Here is a 16,302-nt window from a genome sequence, read left to right as displayed (position 1 = left end):
ACGTTCTCAATAGTCAATATACATATTTTTTTAGAATAAAATAGTTTAAAGTTTTTTAATTTGATTTCTTTCTTAACATTAATCAAAATTGTGAACCAATGTCCAATAAACTATATTTACGCTTTATTATACGTGCTTTGTTCAGCAAATATTGTTATATGTGTCTTGTCACGTGTCTTCTCTCTAATTAGTATAAAATTTGAATTAAATAACTTAAAAAAAATATTATCTATCTAGCTACTTAATTAATTGATGTGGAGACTTATAAATTATGCATTATCTTAGTACATGATATAAAATAATAAAATTGTTTAATTTTGTTTCAAATTCAAATTTAGTTACAGTATTTTTATAATATTTAAATTTACAAACTAAATTAGTGAAAATTGTAGATTATTGATATAAATGGTATATATATAAATCAATTTAAATTATGCTGCATCAAGGACAGTATGATGCATTATTTTCTTTTTGTTACCAAGTATGATATAATGTTGTTTACATAATATATTTTTTACAATCGTGCGCTGTGCCAAAAAATACGGCACTGTTAATAAATTTCATTTTATCTCCTCATTTTTATTTCTCTTTCTTTTGGTACCTTTTTTTGGGATTATTTCTTTGTTTCTTTGTGGTTTCATTTTTCCATCAAGGACGGTACCTGTCAGTATTTACAATAATGGGTATTTAAACTATATTTAAATATTTAAGGAATATACTAACATAGCCAAACACAAATTTAGAAATAATAAAGAATAATTTAAAAAGAGGATGGTTCAAATGCTCCATTGTTTTCATGCTCCAATCATATTATATGTCTTTATCTTCGATTTCAAAATCCAAACAGACAATCTGAACAGTTCAACGTGATATCCACATTAAAATGTGCTTGGAGACCTAATTTTTTTTTTTTTTGAGTTTTTTTTTTACTATTTTTAATATAGGCACAAAATCACCTTTTCAATGTTTTTAGATGGTCCAAATTTTTTTAAAAACAATAATTTTATTCTTATCTTAAAAAATAGTAAAAAATTTCTGAAAAATATAAAATTTGATCTTCAAGAACATTTTAATGTGGATACCGCATTGAGCGGTTCATATCATATGCATGGACTTAAAAATCAGAGATAATGATGCGGGGAATAATTGAGTTATAAAACAATAGAATATTTGAACCATCCTCATCTAAAAATTAAACATAAATTATACCATTATATCAGTATACTTATTACAGATTATGTTGCATGTCTTCTTTGTTACAATAATCCACTTAAGCATGCATTATGCATTCACAACTATTACTTAGACTCTATTCCCCCCCCCCCCCCCCCCCCCCTTTTTATAGTTAAAAATTAATTATCAACATAAATAAAAATGTGAATATTTTCAGGTTTTCGAATGTCGTCGTTGTTGTCATCGTCGTTGTCGTTGTCATTGTTGTTATATTCTATAAAAGTTCTTTAAATTTGTTGGATTTTGTTGCTTATTATACCTGAACAACTTTAAAAAGGTTGTGATTATTTATAAACGACATGTTGACATATAAATATTGTATGCAATTTTGTATTTTTATTTTTAATTTCTATTGAGCATGCTGCATGTTATGACTTAAAGATGTTTAAGATTATGATTTTTAATGGAGCCATCATACTTTATAGGTGATCTTTATTCATGTGATTTCTCATTTGGAGTGAATATATTTTAGAATATAATTTTAATAGAGCCATCATTATTTATGCGTGATCTCTATTCATATGAAACTTGCTCACTAGAAATATATATTTTTTGACAACAAATTTGTTGAAAGCATACCCATTTATTATTGCAAACTTTGCAAAAATTACAAACAACTAATCAAATTTTTAATGTGAGATGGCGTATCCATTTATTATTCTTATTAACAATACTTATTATTGAGATATTGGAGACAATCATTTGATTTACTTAGTTATAATTTAATGTATGAGGTTCTATCTCATCCCTTGGATTTATTATTTCAATATATTAGTTTATTTGTTAACTACAAAATTGAGGGTTTATAGTTTTTTTCTTTTGCCTTATACATAATATTATTTGGTTTACTTTAATATATAGTGTTTTTTTTACTTCCTAAGTCTATATTTATTATTTATAAACATGAAAAATATAATGACTATATTTGCAATATATTATCTACAAAAATAACTACACATACATAGTTTTATAAACACGCGCTTTGTTTTAATATTGAGTTTATTTAAGTTTTTGTTTTCCATTGTATAGCTTGTATAAATTGTATTTTTTTTATTTAATGATTACACAAGTGTATTTGTTAATTGGACAATTAAATTGTTAATTGTACATTTTTATAAAACAAAAAGGTCGTCTTATATATAGCATTACTCATGGTGCAAGCTGGAGACCCCTAGTATGGATAGAGTTATCTAAGAAACCGATATAACCTGATTCCATTCAAAGTATTTGCCTGTGCCTCGGCGATAAGCTCTCTCAACATGTAAAAAAGAAGGAAAGATTTGAAGAGCATAAATCGTTCAATTCAAACATGTAATTCGTCAAAACAGTGACCCAGTTCAATGGAAAAGTAAAGTTTGTGAAGCCAGTGAGCAAGCTACTCTATTAGCTTCCCTTTTGGCTATGCATTAAAGAAAGAGCCTCCCACCCGTTTTTGCATATGGAAGTAGATTCGCATTTTTATTTGTTGATTACATAATTCTCCATTAGTCTACACTTTTTTTCAAAATTGTAATGAAAATACTGTGTCTATATATGTTGTACATTTTCTATACATAATTTGGATTATTGTCTACAAAATTGGGATTAATATATAAATATCTTATATTGATCTGTAAAGAATTTGGGTTAATGGTTAATTATATAGCTTTCATTTGTAGTCATCGTTAATCATGCAACTTTAATTTTTTATTAAATTTTTTTATTATTTATTGGTTGCACACTCGTTAATTCATTTACAGCCATATAATCAATTCATTGTATTAGTAGAAAAGGCTTCTATGTATTTTGTTGGTCGTAATAATCAATTAAAAATTGATGCTCTTCATAGGAACCGCTGCACCAGAGGATTTAACTCCTCTTCTATACCGTAGAGGATGAGCTTCACTTTACGGTTTGAAATTAAATCTCATCGCTTTGAGATTCGGGATAGCGCATGGGCAATATTATTGGGCTTTAAGATTTGTGCCAAGTTAAAAAGAACGGTCCAAATCCATCCCTTTTTCCTTCTCAAACTTTTTCTCCTTTTTATAGGAGTAAAAACTTATAAACAACTGTAAACTAAAAAAAAAAGAGAAGCAATTCAATATATATATAAATAAATAAAGTTAAAATTCGATTTTTTTACATATTAGTCTCTCCTGATTAATTTTACACTTATAATAAAAATCGAAAAAAAAAGTTTTATAAATTTAAAATAGAACATAATTTCACAATTATTTTATAGGTAAAGTATATTATATAATAATTCATGTACATAATTATATCATAGATGTATATTCAACAAAATATTTGAAAATAGAACACATATATATTTAGAATGATATTCAGAAATATAGTTTAGAGCAGAAAAGAAAAATATATAACAATTGAGAACAACAAGCAAAGAAACAGAGCAAGCTAATACACACAGTTGAGAGAATTGCTGCTTTGCATTCCACATCTATGTTTCCCACTTGATACTTTATAACTTTTAATGGATTGATGTTATAGAATAAGATGGTACCAATCAATGTTGTAAGAAACGTTCATTTTGGCCGATTAATCGATCAATTAGTCATTGGTGGTAACTAAATCATTTTTTTTTTATTAATCGGCGATCAATTAGTCATTTAGGCCGATTAATCGATCAATTAGTCATTAGTGGTAACTATAACAATGCAGCAAGCAGGGAACACTATCCGATCGACCCGTAGAGCAGCTAATGCCGGAGAGGAAATCGAGCCTCGACAGCCCAACCATCTATCGGTCTATCCGATCGACCCGTGATGCCAGTTGCCATTAGAGTATTAGAGAAACCAACCTACTACTGTCTCACTAGTTTCTCTTCTTCTATTCTGATTCTGATATTTGGTTTTCATGGCAAATTTACCTCTTCAAAATCAATTCAATAATTGCATCAGTCATATAGAGTACTGCAATGGTATGTTCATTTGATGGCAAACAAAATCAAATTAATTTGAAGAATCTACTCCAAAGGAAGAATCAGATTTGAATGGTGAATATCTAAACAAGAATAAATAAATAAATAAAAAGAATCACCATATTGTGCTTCCGGTGTACCACTTTCAAGTCTCTTCCTCTTATTCATTTCTTGGGTCTTAGAGGCCGGAAACAATTTGGGTCCGACTTTCATCGGACTCAACCGATGGGTTCCGTGTACGTCTGATCTGTTTTAGTATTCGTACGTGCCGCTTCAGTATACATGTGTATCATTTTTGATATTTGTGCGCACGTATTTTAAAGCAAATCGGACAGACACGAACTCATCGAACTCAAATATGAGTACGATGGACGTCGAATCCAAATTATTCCCTCGAGGGCACCTACCATCCTTCAAAAGAAGATATGCACACCAGTGTTGTAAATAATGGTATGCGCTTGTCGGACGGACATAATATCGCAAAACAATTAATCGGGAATAATCGGCCATAATTAGTAAAAAAAAACCGATTAATTGAATTTTTTTTTAACGGTTTAATTACCGCCAATATTAATTGACCTAAACAGACTTTTTTACAACACTGTTGCACACAAAATGATTTATTGCTCTTTCGCTCTCGAGTTTGCAGCTGAACCCATCTATAGTTGTGCAAAATCTGTTTTCTTGGTTCCAAAAATGGTACAAAATTTTAAGCAAAAGAAGTTGCGTTTTAGATTCGTCTCTTTGATTTGATTTTTTAAGACCTCATCTCATCTTACTTTATTATTACGCCTCTTCCTCTCCTTTTGACTTGACCCAACACACAAAACACCCAATCCCAATTCAAAACTTTACAAAGCCAACCAAAACCAAAACCAAGTACTAATTCAATTCCTGTGTGCCTCTATTTCTTCCCTTCTCCTTTCCAAAAGGCACAATAAAACATCCCAACAGTCGTCAATCTATTCTGAAATTGCAACACAAATCTAATCTTCTTCTTTACCAAATTTCTCTACTAATGCTCACCAATAGCAAACTTTGTCAAAAATAAATAAATAAACCCCACCTTTGAGTACCATTCCCAATCCAAAATCGAGAGAGAGCAAGATCCCATGCCATTGCACAAACTTTGTTCATGTTTATATAAATACCCTCTGTTGCCATTTTCAACCTCATGTCACTATCTAGAAAATTAGGAAGAAGGTTAAAATTAATTCCATTTATACCCTCCAAAAGTGTTGAAATCACTTACGAGAAGAGAAAACTTGCTCCTTTTCTTCTCACCCATCACCGTCGTCTCCCTTGCCTTTCTGTAAGTTTCCAATTTCCCAAAATTTTGTTCCTCTTCTTTCGTTTTATTATCTCAAAATTATTACACAAAATAAAAACACAAGCTTTACAGGCAATAAATTTTTCCATTATTCATGGGATTTGTTCTAGATCCTTCTCTCTTACCTTGACTTGTATCCCCAGAAATGACCAATAAAAAAGGGGGAAAAAATCTTAATATATAAACTTGGCCAAATATTTATTATATATATAAAGTTGATACGAGGTCACGAGGAACTTCAAAGCATCAGATTTATCTTCTTTTGTTAAAAAACAAAAAGGAGATGGCAACTTGGCAAGCAATACAACTTTTGGTGTAGAAGTTAACAAGAGCTCCTATTCTCTCATGATCCCAACAATTTCCCAAAAATATAAAATCATGTTTCTAAATCCAAACACAAAAAATTGAGATTTCAACCCCAAATTCTCACCGTAATTGAGTCGCGTCTCCCGATCGGAACCCAGAAGCCTCACACCAAGTCCATTTTTTTTTTTTAATTTTTGCCATATATATTACATTTTCTCCCAATCCCACCCATCATATATACTAATTTCTTCCAAAGGGTACAAAAGAGAGAGAAAAAAAGAAAAGAAACCCAACTACCCCATTTTTGCTCAACTTTGTTACATGTTCTGTCAACAATTCCATTATACCAACAAGCACACCCAATCTTCCCAAAATTGTCTCTCAGCCCATCACCTTCGTCTCTCTTGCCTTTCTCTAAGTTTCCAATTTCCCAAAATTTTGTTCCTCTTCTTTCGTTTTATTATATCAAAATTAGTACACAAAATAAAAACACAATCTTTATAGGCAATAAATTTTTCAACTGTTCATGAGATTTGTTCTAGATCCTTCTCTCTTACCTTGACTTGTATGTCTCATAAAAAAAGAAAAAAAAAGTAGAAGACAACTTGAGGTGTAGAAGTCATATTTGTGCGAACAAGCTCTTTTCACGACATATATTGTTCTCTAACCTCCATTAGACCATTATCCCACCAATTTCCCAAATATATAAAATCATTTTGTAAATCCGACGAGGCGACGACTCTACTTGTAAAATCAAAATCAAAATCAAAATCAAAATCTTCTCACCGTAATTGGGATTTGAGTCGCGTCTCCCGATCGGAACCAAGATGCCTCCCACCAAGTCCAATTTTGTTTCCCTATCTTTGACATACATGTTACATTTTCTACCAATTTCTTTCAAAGGGAACAACTACAAGAGAGAAAGAAAGAAAGAAAAGATAATTAACGCCTACACTACCCCACCCCTCCATTTTGCTCTTATACTTTGTTACATTTTTTCTCTCAACAATTCCACTTCTTTCGAGGGGAACACATCCCACCTTAAACTCAAAGCAAAAAAGGCCACCAAAAAAAAAAAAATAATAATAGAATTAATAAAAATTTACCCCTCCCAAGTCCCACCCAACCAGCCAATTCTTTCTCAACAGAACACACAACACATCCCACCTCAAATTCACAAACTCAAAGCGAGTCTTAAACATTCCCTTGTACCCTGCCGGATTAGTACAAAAGTATCATGTCCACCATCTTATTCCTTCTCCCACCTTTGATTTTTGATCATATCATCTCATCTCATCTGTATTTGTTCCATCGTAAAGTACAACACGCACGCAAGCAATCGCAATCTAATCTCTCTTTCACATATTATTTATATTTATGCACAAACCATCATTCTATCTCTAATGGTAATGGGACACTGTACTGCTAGCAACACACTTGTTCTTTCTCTTGCTCGTGCACTAAAATCTTGTACATCTTTCCTCCTCACCTTCCTCCGCTCTTCACAAATGCACAACAATCCCCCAAAAAGGAAACCAAAAAAGAGAAAAAAAAAATCAGTATCATATCACAATCTCATTCCCACCTGAAAAATAAGATCCCACGACCAAATTATAACAACAATATCTTTCTTTCTTTCTTTCTTTCTTTATTATTGGAAACGCTTAGATAGATAGATAGATGGTCTCGCATAGTCGCATAGAGAGAAGACAAGGAGAGAAAACAGAGCGAGAGAGAGAGAGAGAGAGAGCCAACAATTCAATTCATCATCTCTCCTCCATCTCTCTTCGCCTCGCTTCGCTTCTACCCTACGTCACCTTCTCTTCTCTCTTCTTCTCCAACAAATTAGGGTTTCTCTTTCTCTCTCTAATTCCCTCTGCTCTCTCTCTATTCTATCCCCAATCACCACGAATTCAATTTCCAATCAGATCCCAATTCCCAATTTCGCTTCTCCTCTCGCTTAATTAGGGTTTTCAATGATAATTAAGCGCAGCGACAGGGCCAACCTCGCCTCTCGAAAGAGGTCCCCAAATGCGGGTCCCACCTCCCACGTCTCCGGTGATTTCCGCCGGCGAAAGCGGCGGAAAGATTTCTTGGATGAACCTTTCCCTGTCGAGCTCTTAGGTGATGTTTCCGTTCCAGACTCGCCTTACGAGCTTCTATTTGGTATCCCTGGCAACGACGACGACTCTCCGCCTCCTTCTCCCACACCTCCGCCTTCCTCCGACGTACGGCCTCCTCCAGTCGTACGGACTTCACGTGGTAGGGCACGTGCGCTCCCTTCCCGGTTCAATGACTCGGTGCTGCTTGACCCGTGGAAGAAAGAGAAAGAGAGTGAGAAGGAAAAGAAGAGCAAGAAGAGAGTTGTTGATCATGATTTTGATGCAGCAACCGATGATTCGTATCAAAAGGATCCTGATTATGATATAATTCTACCTGATCTTCTCTCAGTGCAAGATGAAGAAGAGAGATACCGTGCTTGTAGAAACTTTGGTAAGAGGAAGTATACTCCTGCTATCTCTGGAACTAAAGTTACAACATCATTGCCACCGCCTCCTACAAAGAATGGAGTTCAAGTTGTGAAGAGAAAAAGGAGCTTGTGTGTGCAAATTGGGGAGGAAAGGGAAGTAGAGTTTGCTTATGGGGATGTCGTGTGGGGTAAAAAGGGGAAGAAACATGCAGCTTGGCCAGGTATAGTTATCGATCCAATGCAGTATGCACCTGAGGCAATTCGGGTGCCACGTGTACCCGGTGCACTTTGTTTGATGTTCTTCGGTTACTCTGAAGTTGGAAATGATCGGGTATGTGTGCAATTGATGCATATATATATTTTTATTTTTATTTTCCTCTTGATGTTTGTAGTTAGTTATTGTGGGGTTTTGTTGTATTATATTGCAGGAGTATTCATGGGTGAAGCTGGAGGGGATATTTCCATTTCTGGATAATGTTGACAGGTCTGTTCTTTGTTCAGTTAACTATTCCATTTTAGGCTTTATTTCAATAAGTATGATGTCTAGTGGTTTGTTTTGGAAAAAAATGATTGGAATTTAAGTCAATCAGTTAAACAAATTATCCAAATAGTTTGATTACTTCACCTATAATAACAACTGTTAGCATTGGTTCCAACCCAGGAGTTAACTTGTACTGTCGACTTTCATAATATGCCTATGATCAATGAAAATTATCCAAATGGTCTCTTTTTATTGGTTTTCACTCTTTATCCTTTGTCGTTTTTTGCTGCTTTATGGAAATTATGTTTGCATATAAAATGTTATCACATTGGTACACTGTTGGGAATAGTATAGGGTCATTTACCAAAGCAATTCTAGAGATCTAATAAGGGTTATTGATCCTATAAATAATAAAAAAGTTGGTACTGAGACAAAAAAAACTTTTTTTTTTCCCAGGTTTCAGGGGCAAACTGAGCTATATGGGAGGAAACCTAGTGGGTTAAGGTTAGCTATAGAAGAAGCATTTTTAGCAGAGCACGGGTTCTTAGGAGGGAAATTTGATGCTACTAGCACCTTTGGTCAACCGGCAAAATGTGACTATTCTGTCAGAGGCGGCGAAGAGACTTCCTGTTCAGATCATGATGAAGATAACCTCTCTCATATTCAGGTGCATCATTATTTTCTGGTTGTGGTTGATTAGCCTAGAAATAAGAAGACAAGTAAGGTTTATTCTAGCCTATTCTGGATTATACCAGCCAAATAGGAATCATCTATGACCATCGCATTGCAATCTGTTCTAAATAGTTTCTCTGCTACAACAGATTGCAATTTTACTGGTACCTAAGTTTACTAACCTTGCCTTTATTAGTATTTGGTAATGGTACGGTACTGCTATTTCTACAATCTTGTGCAGTATTGTTTAATAGTTATTTTGTTTTTGGCATTATTTGGAGGTCTGTTCATGTTAAGTCCCCCTGATCTCTCCATATGTACCATACCTGGCAAAATTTTCCACCAGGAAGAAATTTCTCCTATTTTCCTTGTTTTCTTTATTTATAAGTTTTCTTACTCCCCACTTTATCCAGAATGGAAAATCTGAGCTACTCTGTGAGCGTTGTGCCTCAAGCCTTGATAAGAATGCGTCTTTTGGGCAACAATTAGTATGCAGCAACTGCACAAAGGTTGGTTTGCAATATCACCTAAGCTTATTTTTTTGCCATTGACAATATTAAAATCACTCTTGAAGGGGAATAGTAAGGGTTCGATCTTTTACCTATTACTAAGTTTCTTATATGCTAATATGTACAGTATCCCCTGATAATTTCACTTTTCTTTCAATTTCTATCTTTATAATTGCTCTTCTATATATGCATCTATTGCAGGTACCTAAGTTAGGGAAAAAGTGTATTATATGCAAGAAAGGTCGTCGCCGCGTGGGAAGTACTAGATGGGTAAAAATATTTTCTTCTTTCCTTTTTTAACAAGTTTTTTTGGATATAAGATGTCATAATCTTCTTTGTGCTATAGTTTTAAAAGTCAACACCTAATAGCTGTTCAGTTTTATTTATTGTTATACACAGTGCTTTCTGAAATTTGATGTGGTAAATTTGAACTGGCAGGTCTGTTGCCGAGGTTGTAAAGCTTTCGTTCATGCTGAGTGTGACAAAAAGTTGAGCAAGATTAAGGTTTGTTTTTTATGAACAGTCAAATTGCAATAAATTTTGGACAATTTTTATGGGGCTAAATTCCACTAATAGCTCTCTATTTAAAATACACAGGATATACGGAATATCAGTTATTCTTGTCCTAATTGCCGCAACTTCAATGCCGACTCATCTAAAACAAACTCTCAAGCAAGGTACCTTCTAGGATCACAATCTCTATTGTAAATTTCCGAATTCTTGTATTACAATGGCACTATGTTCTTGGTTTCTGCTTCTTACTGAACTGTTGAGGTATCAAATTATTTTGTATGTACTACTTTTGTTTCTAACTCTTGCATTGTGTGTGATTATGCAGATGGCAGCAGCCTACAAAAGATAAGCTTATAGTGTGTTGTTATGGCATGGAAGGGACTTATGTACCAGACCATGAATTGTGAGTTACATATATAATACATAATATTTTTCGGATAATTTTTCTTAAATAATCACTATCTCAACTCTCATGCCTTAGTATCAATCTTTTTTTATGAACTCAACATCAGATCAATTTATAAAATATAAAATGCATCGGTCAGTAATTTGTCTAGTTTCTTCCTACCCTTCTACTTTGACTTTCAAGTGAGTTAAAAGAAGGGAGTACTAACTAATTTAAAATTGGCAGGATTTCATGCCATTGCGGTCCTTGCAAGAGACAAATGTTTACATTTACCGAGTGGGAGAGGCATGCTGGTTGCAAAAGTAAAAATTGGAGATCAACAATTAGAGTTGTCACCCCTTCTATGCCTCTTGGGAAATGGGTAAATGCCCTCCCTTATCTTAATTTTCTCATTTTTATTGAAAGAGTCCTTATTCTTTTGGCAGTGAGTTTCTTAGTGTTTTAATTCCTCTACACTAGCACCAACTAATGATTATTGGGTTAGGATCTAGCACCGAGTGATTATTTTATACTGATATTTTAAATAAAAATTTACAGATTGAGCGTTATCAAGCAAACCACGTGAAACGATTATCACCAAAAATGAGGAAACAGAAGATCCTTGCTGCCTTGAATGGTAAAAAAACATTTTTTGAAGCTTCCTTTTCCTGCATTGTATTTATATTTTTAGTTTACTTAAAATGCATACTTTCATATATTTACAGAGCCGTATGATCCTGTTCTTGCTAAATGGACCACCGAAAGGTGTGCAATTTGTAGATGGGTTGAAGACTGGGACTACAACAAAATAATTATATGCATCCGGTAATTTGCTTCTTCTCTTTTGAACTATCTCAAGAATGCAATGAGATAAATTGTGATTTACTGAGAATGGTAATTTGTCCATGTCAGATGTCAAATAGCTGTGCATCAAGAGTGTTATGGTGTGAGAGGCACGCAAGACTTCACATCTTGGGTTTGCCGGGCTTGTGAAACACCTGACATAAAAAGAGAATGTTGCCTCTGTCCTGTGAAAGGTACTTGTTATTTTTTTTTTCTAGGATAATATATGTATGATGCAATGTTTGCAAATAATAAGAAATGTCACATATAGGATATATGAAATTTCCTTTGAGTTTGTTGCTTTCTGAAGTTCCAATGTCTTTTACATAAATAAGGGAGACATGAGGAGGTAGTAATTTTACAGAGATGGGAACTAATTTTTTAGGAATTGGTTGGACATATAATTACTAACTTTGCTCAGCATAGATAACTGATAATGAGTATTATGCCTGTAATATACAGGGGGTGCGTTGAAGCCTACTGACATAGATTCGCTATGGGTACATGTGACATGTGCTTGGTTTCAACCACAAGTCTCTTTTGCTAGTGATGAAACAATGGAACCTGCTGTAGGGATCTTGAATATTGCACCTATCACTTTCCGGAAGGTTAGCATTTAACTTCTATATATTAATTACTTAATAGAAAAAAATTTCAACTTCTAGTTAATTGATTTTATTTCATCATTGATGCTTTTCATCTCCAGATTTGTGTTATATGCCGACAAATACATGGTTCTTGCACACAGTGCAACAGGTGTTCAACTCATTATCATGCTATGTGTGCATCAAGAGCTGGCCATACAATGGAGGTAAATAATTATAATAGCATGTGTAAGGTAGCAAAATCACATTCTGGCCCCTATGTTTCCTTGACATTTGAAACAAATCTTTTTCTTTGTTGGGGATTGCATCAGGTATTTTAGAGAGAAAAGTTGGTATAACATTTGGTGAATTGTGTACCATACTGTTTAACCACTGAATGAAATTCAAATCTTTTGGTCAAATTTCACATGTGGTTACCCTGCTCCTTATGCTGACTTAGATTATAATGTTTCCTTTTGCAGCTGCACTGGTTGGAGAAAAATCGCAAACAAATAACAAAAAAAGTTTCTTATTGTGCTGAACACAGGCGAGTTTTAGAAAATCATCACACTTTTCCTACTTTGTGATCTTATTGATTTTGGTGATAATTTATGTTGATGACAAAAGTGTATAATAATATATTTTTTTCATACAGGCCCCCAAATCCTGACAATGTATTGATCATTAAGACTCCCTCAGGAGTATTTTCTTCGAGAAAATTAACTAAACCAAAGGACAAAAAAGGTGGGCTGAGGCTTATTAGAAAAGATGCACCAGTTGAAAATCCATTGCCACCGTTGCCTTCTGAAGAAATTGAAGAAGAACAAGAGGGTTGTGCAAGATGTAGGGTCTACAAGAAGAAAGAAACTAAGGTAAGAGAAATAATATACATGTCTATTTTAATTTTACACCAAAAGGGGGAGAAAATGCTTCATATTTTCGTTCACCAATGTTTTAGAGTACTTCCAAAGAAGAGCAACGTGCCTTTTGGTGACTTAGTAGTAGATTTACATATAGTATTTTGATTGATTGAATTGATATGAATAAAGATTTTGGTTGTTAACTTCAAATAAGTTACATGTATGAATAGTGTTTGGTTAATTTGCAGACACATTACCAAGTAAAATAGCAGTTTAATTGTTTCCAAAATTTTAATGAGATATCAATCTTTATAAATCCAGAAGCAATGTAAGCACCAATCTTAGTAAAAGGAAAATTGGCATTGTGTAAACTTGTTCTTAAAATATACATTTTTTTTTTTTGGAACTTTTATAATAATATTTGAATTATGCTATTCAGAGAAAGCCTGGAGGTGCCATTGCACACAGAATAAGAGGCCCAACCCATCACTCATGGGATGAAATTGCAAGACTAAATCCACTTAAGGTAATGTTATTTGTTTTTCTTTCCTTAGTATCTGTTCGTACTTAAAAACAGTGTATAGTTACCAGTATTTATATTGGTCTTGTGCAGAAGGAGAAGGGTCCAGAGTCTTTCTCTACTTTCAAAGAGCGACTTCATTACTTACAGGTCAATTTTATCTTGAAAAAAATATACTTTTGCTTGTGTCCATTATATGTTTGCTTACTTTTTGTGTATCAATCTTTTGTAGTTGACAGAACATACTAGAGTTTGCTTTGGGAGATCAGGGATACATGGTTGGGGCCTCTTTGCCCGTAGAAATATCCAAGAAGGAGAAATGGTACACTATAAATTTTCCCACCTAATTTTCTTCTCATAATTTGAATTTTGTTTACTATACATATTTGGGGCCTCTTGTACCAACGATCTTAATTCGCATGTCAATCTTATGGAAAATAAAATATGTTTTCAGGTTCTAGAGTATCGTGGTGAACAAGTTCGGGGAAGCGTTGCTGATTTGAGAGAGGCACAGTATCGGAGAGAAGGAAAAGATTGTTATGTAAGAGCAACCTCTCCTGTTTTGTACTCAATGAACACATTTTAATAAAGTATAAAATAATTTAATTATTGTTGACAATCTCTCTTTCGTCATTTCAGCTCTTCAAAATTAGTGAAGAAGTGGTTGTGGATGCTACTGACAAAGGAAATGTGGCTCGCTTAATTAATCATTCAGTAAGCTACATTTGACCTTTTTTGCAAATTCATCAAGTTTAAAAGACCTTTATCAATTATTTCTTTCTTAAAACCTAATTTTTTTTTCTTCATTGGTGCAGTGCCATCCGAATTGTTATGCAAGGATAATGAGTGTTGGCCATGACGAGAGCCGAATTGTTTTGATTGCAAAGAAAAATGTTGATTCCGGAGAAGAGTTAACGTATGTATTTCAAACCTAAATCTAAGTTTTACCCAGTTAAAAGGGGCATTATTTTAACATAAAATTTGCTGTGTACTGTTTTCCATATTCAAACCTAAATCCTTGTTTTTGCTTTTGTAAATTTCAGGTATGACTATCTATTCGACCCAGATGAAGGCGAAGATTTGAAAGTGCCTTGTCTGTGTGGGGCTCCTAATTGCAGAAAATTCATGAATTAAGATCTTGTAAAGCCATATTGTGTTAGAAATTAGGTTAGGTTTTCTTTAACATATATTTTTTGCATAGTTTTTTTTTCTTCCATAATCTTCTTATCATAGTCAATCCTTAATTTTTTTTCCTTGCGAAGAATAATTCAATCTAGGTTCAATCTAGGTAGAGCTAGCTATCTCTTGTAAATTGTGGAAGTCTAAGGTTAATATAATAATTTGATGGGTCAATCAATCTATGAAAAATCTTTTTTTTTTCTTTTTCATTATTGAGTACAAGTTCCAATGGATATTCAAGAGACGCACATATCTTAAAGTGAGTCGGACGGAACCGATGTCCATTAAACCTACCCTTTTCCCAGGTAAATAACCTAATAAATGTTGGAGTTTCAATCTTCCCATTTGCCAGACTTTAAAATTTGTTGATCCTGCGAATAAAAGGAAAAACTCCATTATTAGATGTTGAGCTATATTAGCTTACCTTGAGAGTTGAGATTGATTGGTTCTGTATTGTCAAAAATCGGATGGTTATGCTCTCTTCATGAGCTTCGTCCCCAATTGTAGAGAAACCACTATTTCGTCTCAGATCGGTTGAACTGTCCTCAGAATCAGATCGACGAGTTGGAAATTAATTTAACGTAACAGCTTACAGCTGAGCAATTTTCATGAAATCTAAGAAGTGTACAATTCTTGATCTTCGGATCTGGGGCTAAAAGAGGCGTCAGCGTTCAGATTAGGGAGATTTTCTTTTCTTTCGGTAGGCAAATAGGCATAAAGAGATGGATCCGGATCCTCCCAGGTACCTGACTCAACACAATTGAAACGGACGGCTCAGATTTACTTTCAGCCCGTTGGGATTCGGGATGACAGAGGGGCAGGATTATTTGTGCTTTGAGATGCGTGCCAATCCATTTTCTGACCTTCCGATTCAATTCTATTCAGTCAGGTAACCTGAGGGGATACGAATTCATAAAGAGATGAGTTTTAGTGTGTGTTTTTCTGTGTCGCAGGTTCTGTAGCTATAAGTGTAAATCAAGATTTCATACAACTAAATACTAAAGAATTAATGATCTTACAAAGAGGTTGTTATTACTTATTACGTGTGTTAAAGCGGTTCGGTTTGTTTGGATTTTAACTAAACTGGAAAATTTCGATTTAAATGATTCGGTTCGATTGAATTTTTAAATTATTTTGATTTAAATGGATAGATTCGGTTTATATTTCTCAAAATCGATTAAACCGAACCGACCAATTTATAATGGTTTGACTTTGAAAATGAATCTATTCGTTTTTAATGTGTATTCTTGTATAGAACTTCAATTGAAGTGTATGAAAATGTATACCTTTTGTAAATAATGATACTAATGATGGTGCTATTTTTTGTATTTATCAATCTATGATCCCAATGATCATGGGTCTTACTTCGGTATGAACCGAATGAATCAAAGTTTACTTTGATTTGTTCAGTTTAATTCGATTTTATTCTTGAAAACCAAAAAAATTTGGTTTAACTATTTTATTTCGGTTTCAATCGAATCAATGTTGGTGATTTTA

General features: G+C 33.6%; 1 protein-coding gene across 1 annotated transcript; it reads left to right on the top strand.

The window, feature by feature from the left end:
• Positions 1-7,239: 7,239 nt before the first annotated feature.
• LOC144548498 (histone-lysine N-methyltransferase ATX4-like) lies at positions 7,240-14,994 on the top strand. The gene is made up of 24 exons (XM_078297184.1): positions 7,240-8,590; positions 8,688-8,743; positions 9,197-9,407; positions 9,826-9,921; positions 10,123-10,191; positions 10,360-10,425; positions 10,519-10,598; positions 10,760-10,837; positions 11,066-11,201; positions 11,378-11,456; positions 11,545-11,644; positions 11,732-11,856; positions 12,125-12,270; positions 12,369-12,473; positions 12,729-12,793; positions 12,902-13,118; positions 13,546-13,632; positions 13,720-13,776; positions 13,859-13,948; positions 14,081-14,167; positions 14,266-14,340; positions 14,442-14,542; positions 14,670-14,766; positions 14,799-14,994. Exons 1-23 carry the CDS (start codon positions 7,766-7,768, stop codon positions 14,758-14,760), a joined length of 3,042 nt encoding a protein of 1,013 aa, XP_078153310.1. The 5' UTR covers positions 7,240-7,765; the 3' UTR covers positions 14,761-14,766; positions 14,799-14,994.
• Positions 14,995-16,302: the final 1,308 nt, after the last annotated feature.

The sequence above is a fragment of the Carex rostrata genome, chromosome 33 (genome assembly GCF_964058835.1).
Source record: "Carex rostrata chromosome 33, lpCarRost1.2, whole genome shotgun sequence".
Lineage (NCBI taxonomy): Eukaryota > Viridiplantae > Streptophyta > Magnoliopsida > Poales > Cyperaceae > Carex > Carex rostrata.
Note: the sequence above shows the minus strand (reverse complement) of the source record. Positions and strands in the feature narration are given on the sequence as shown.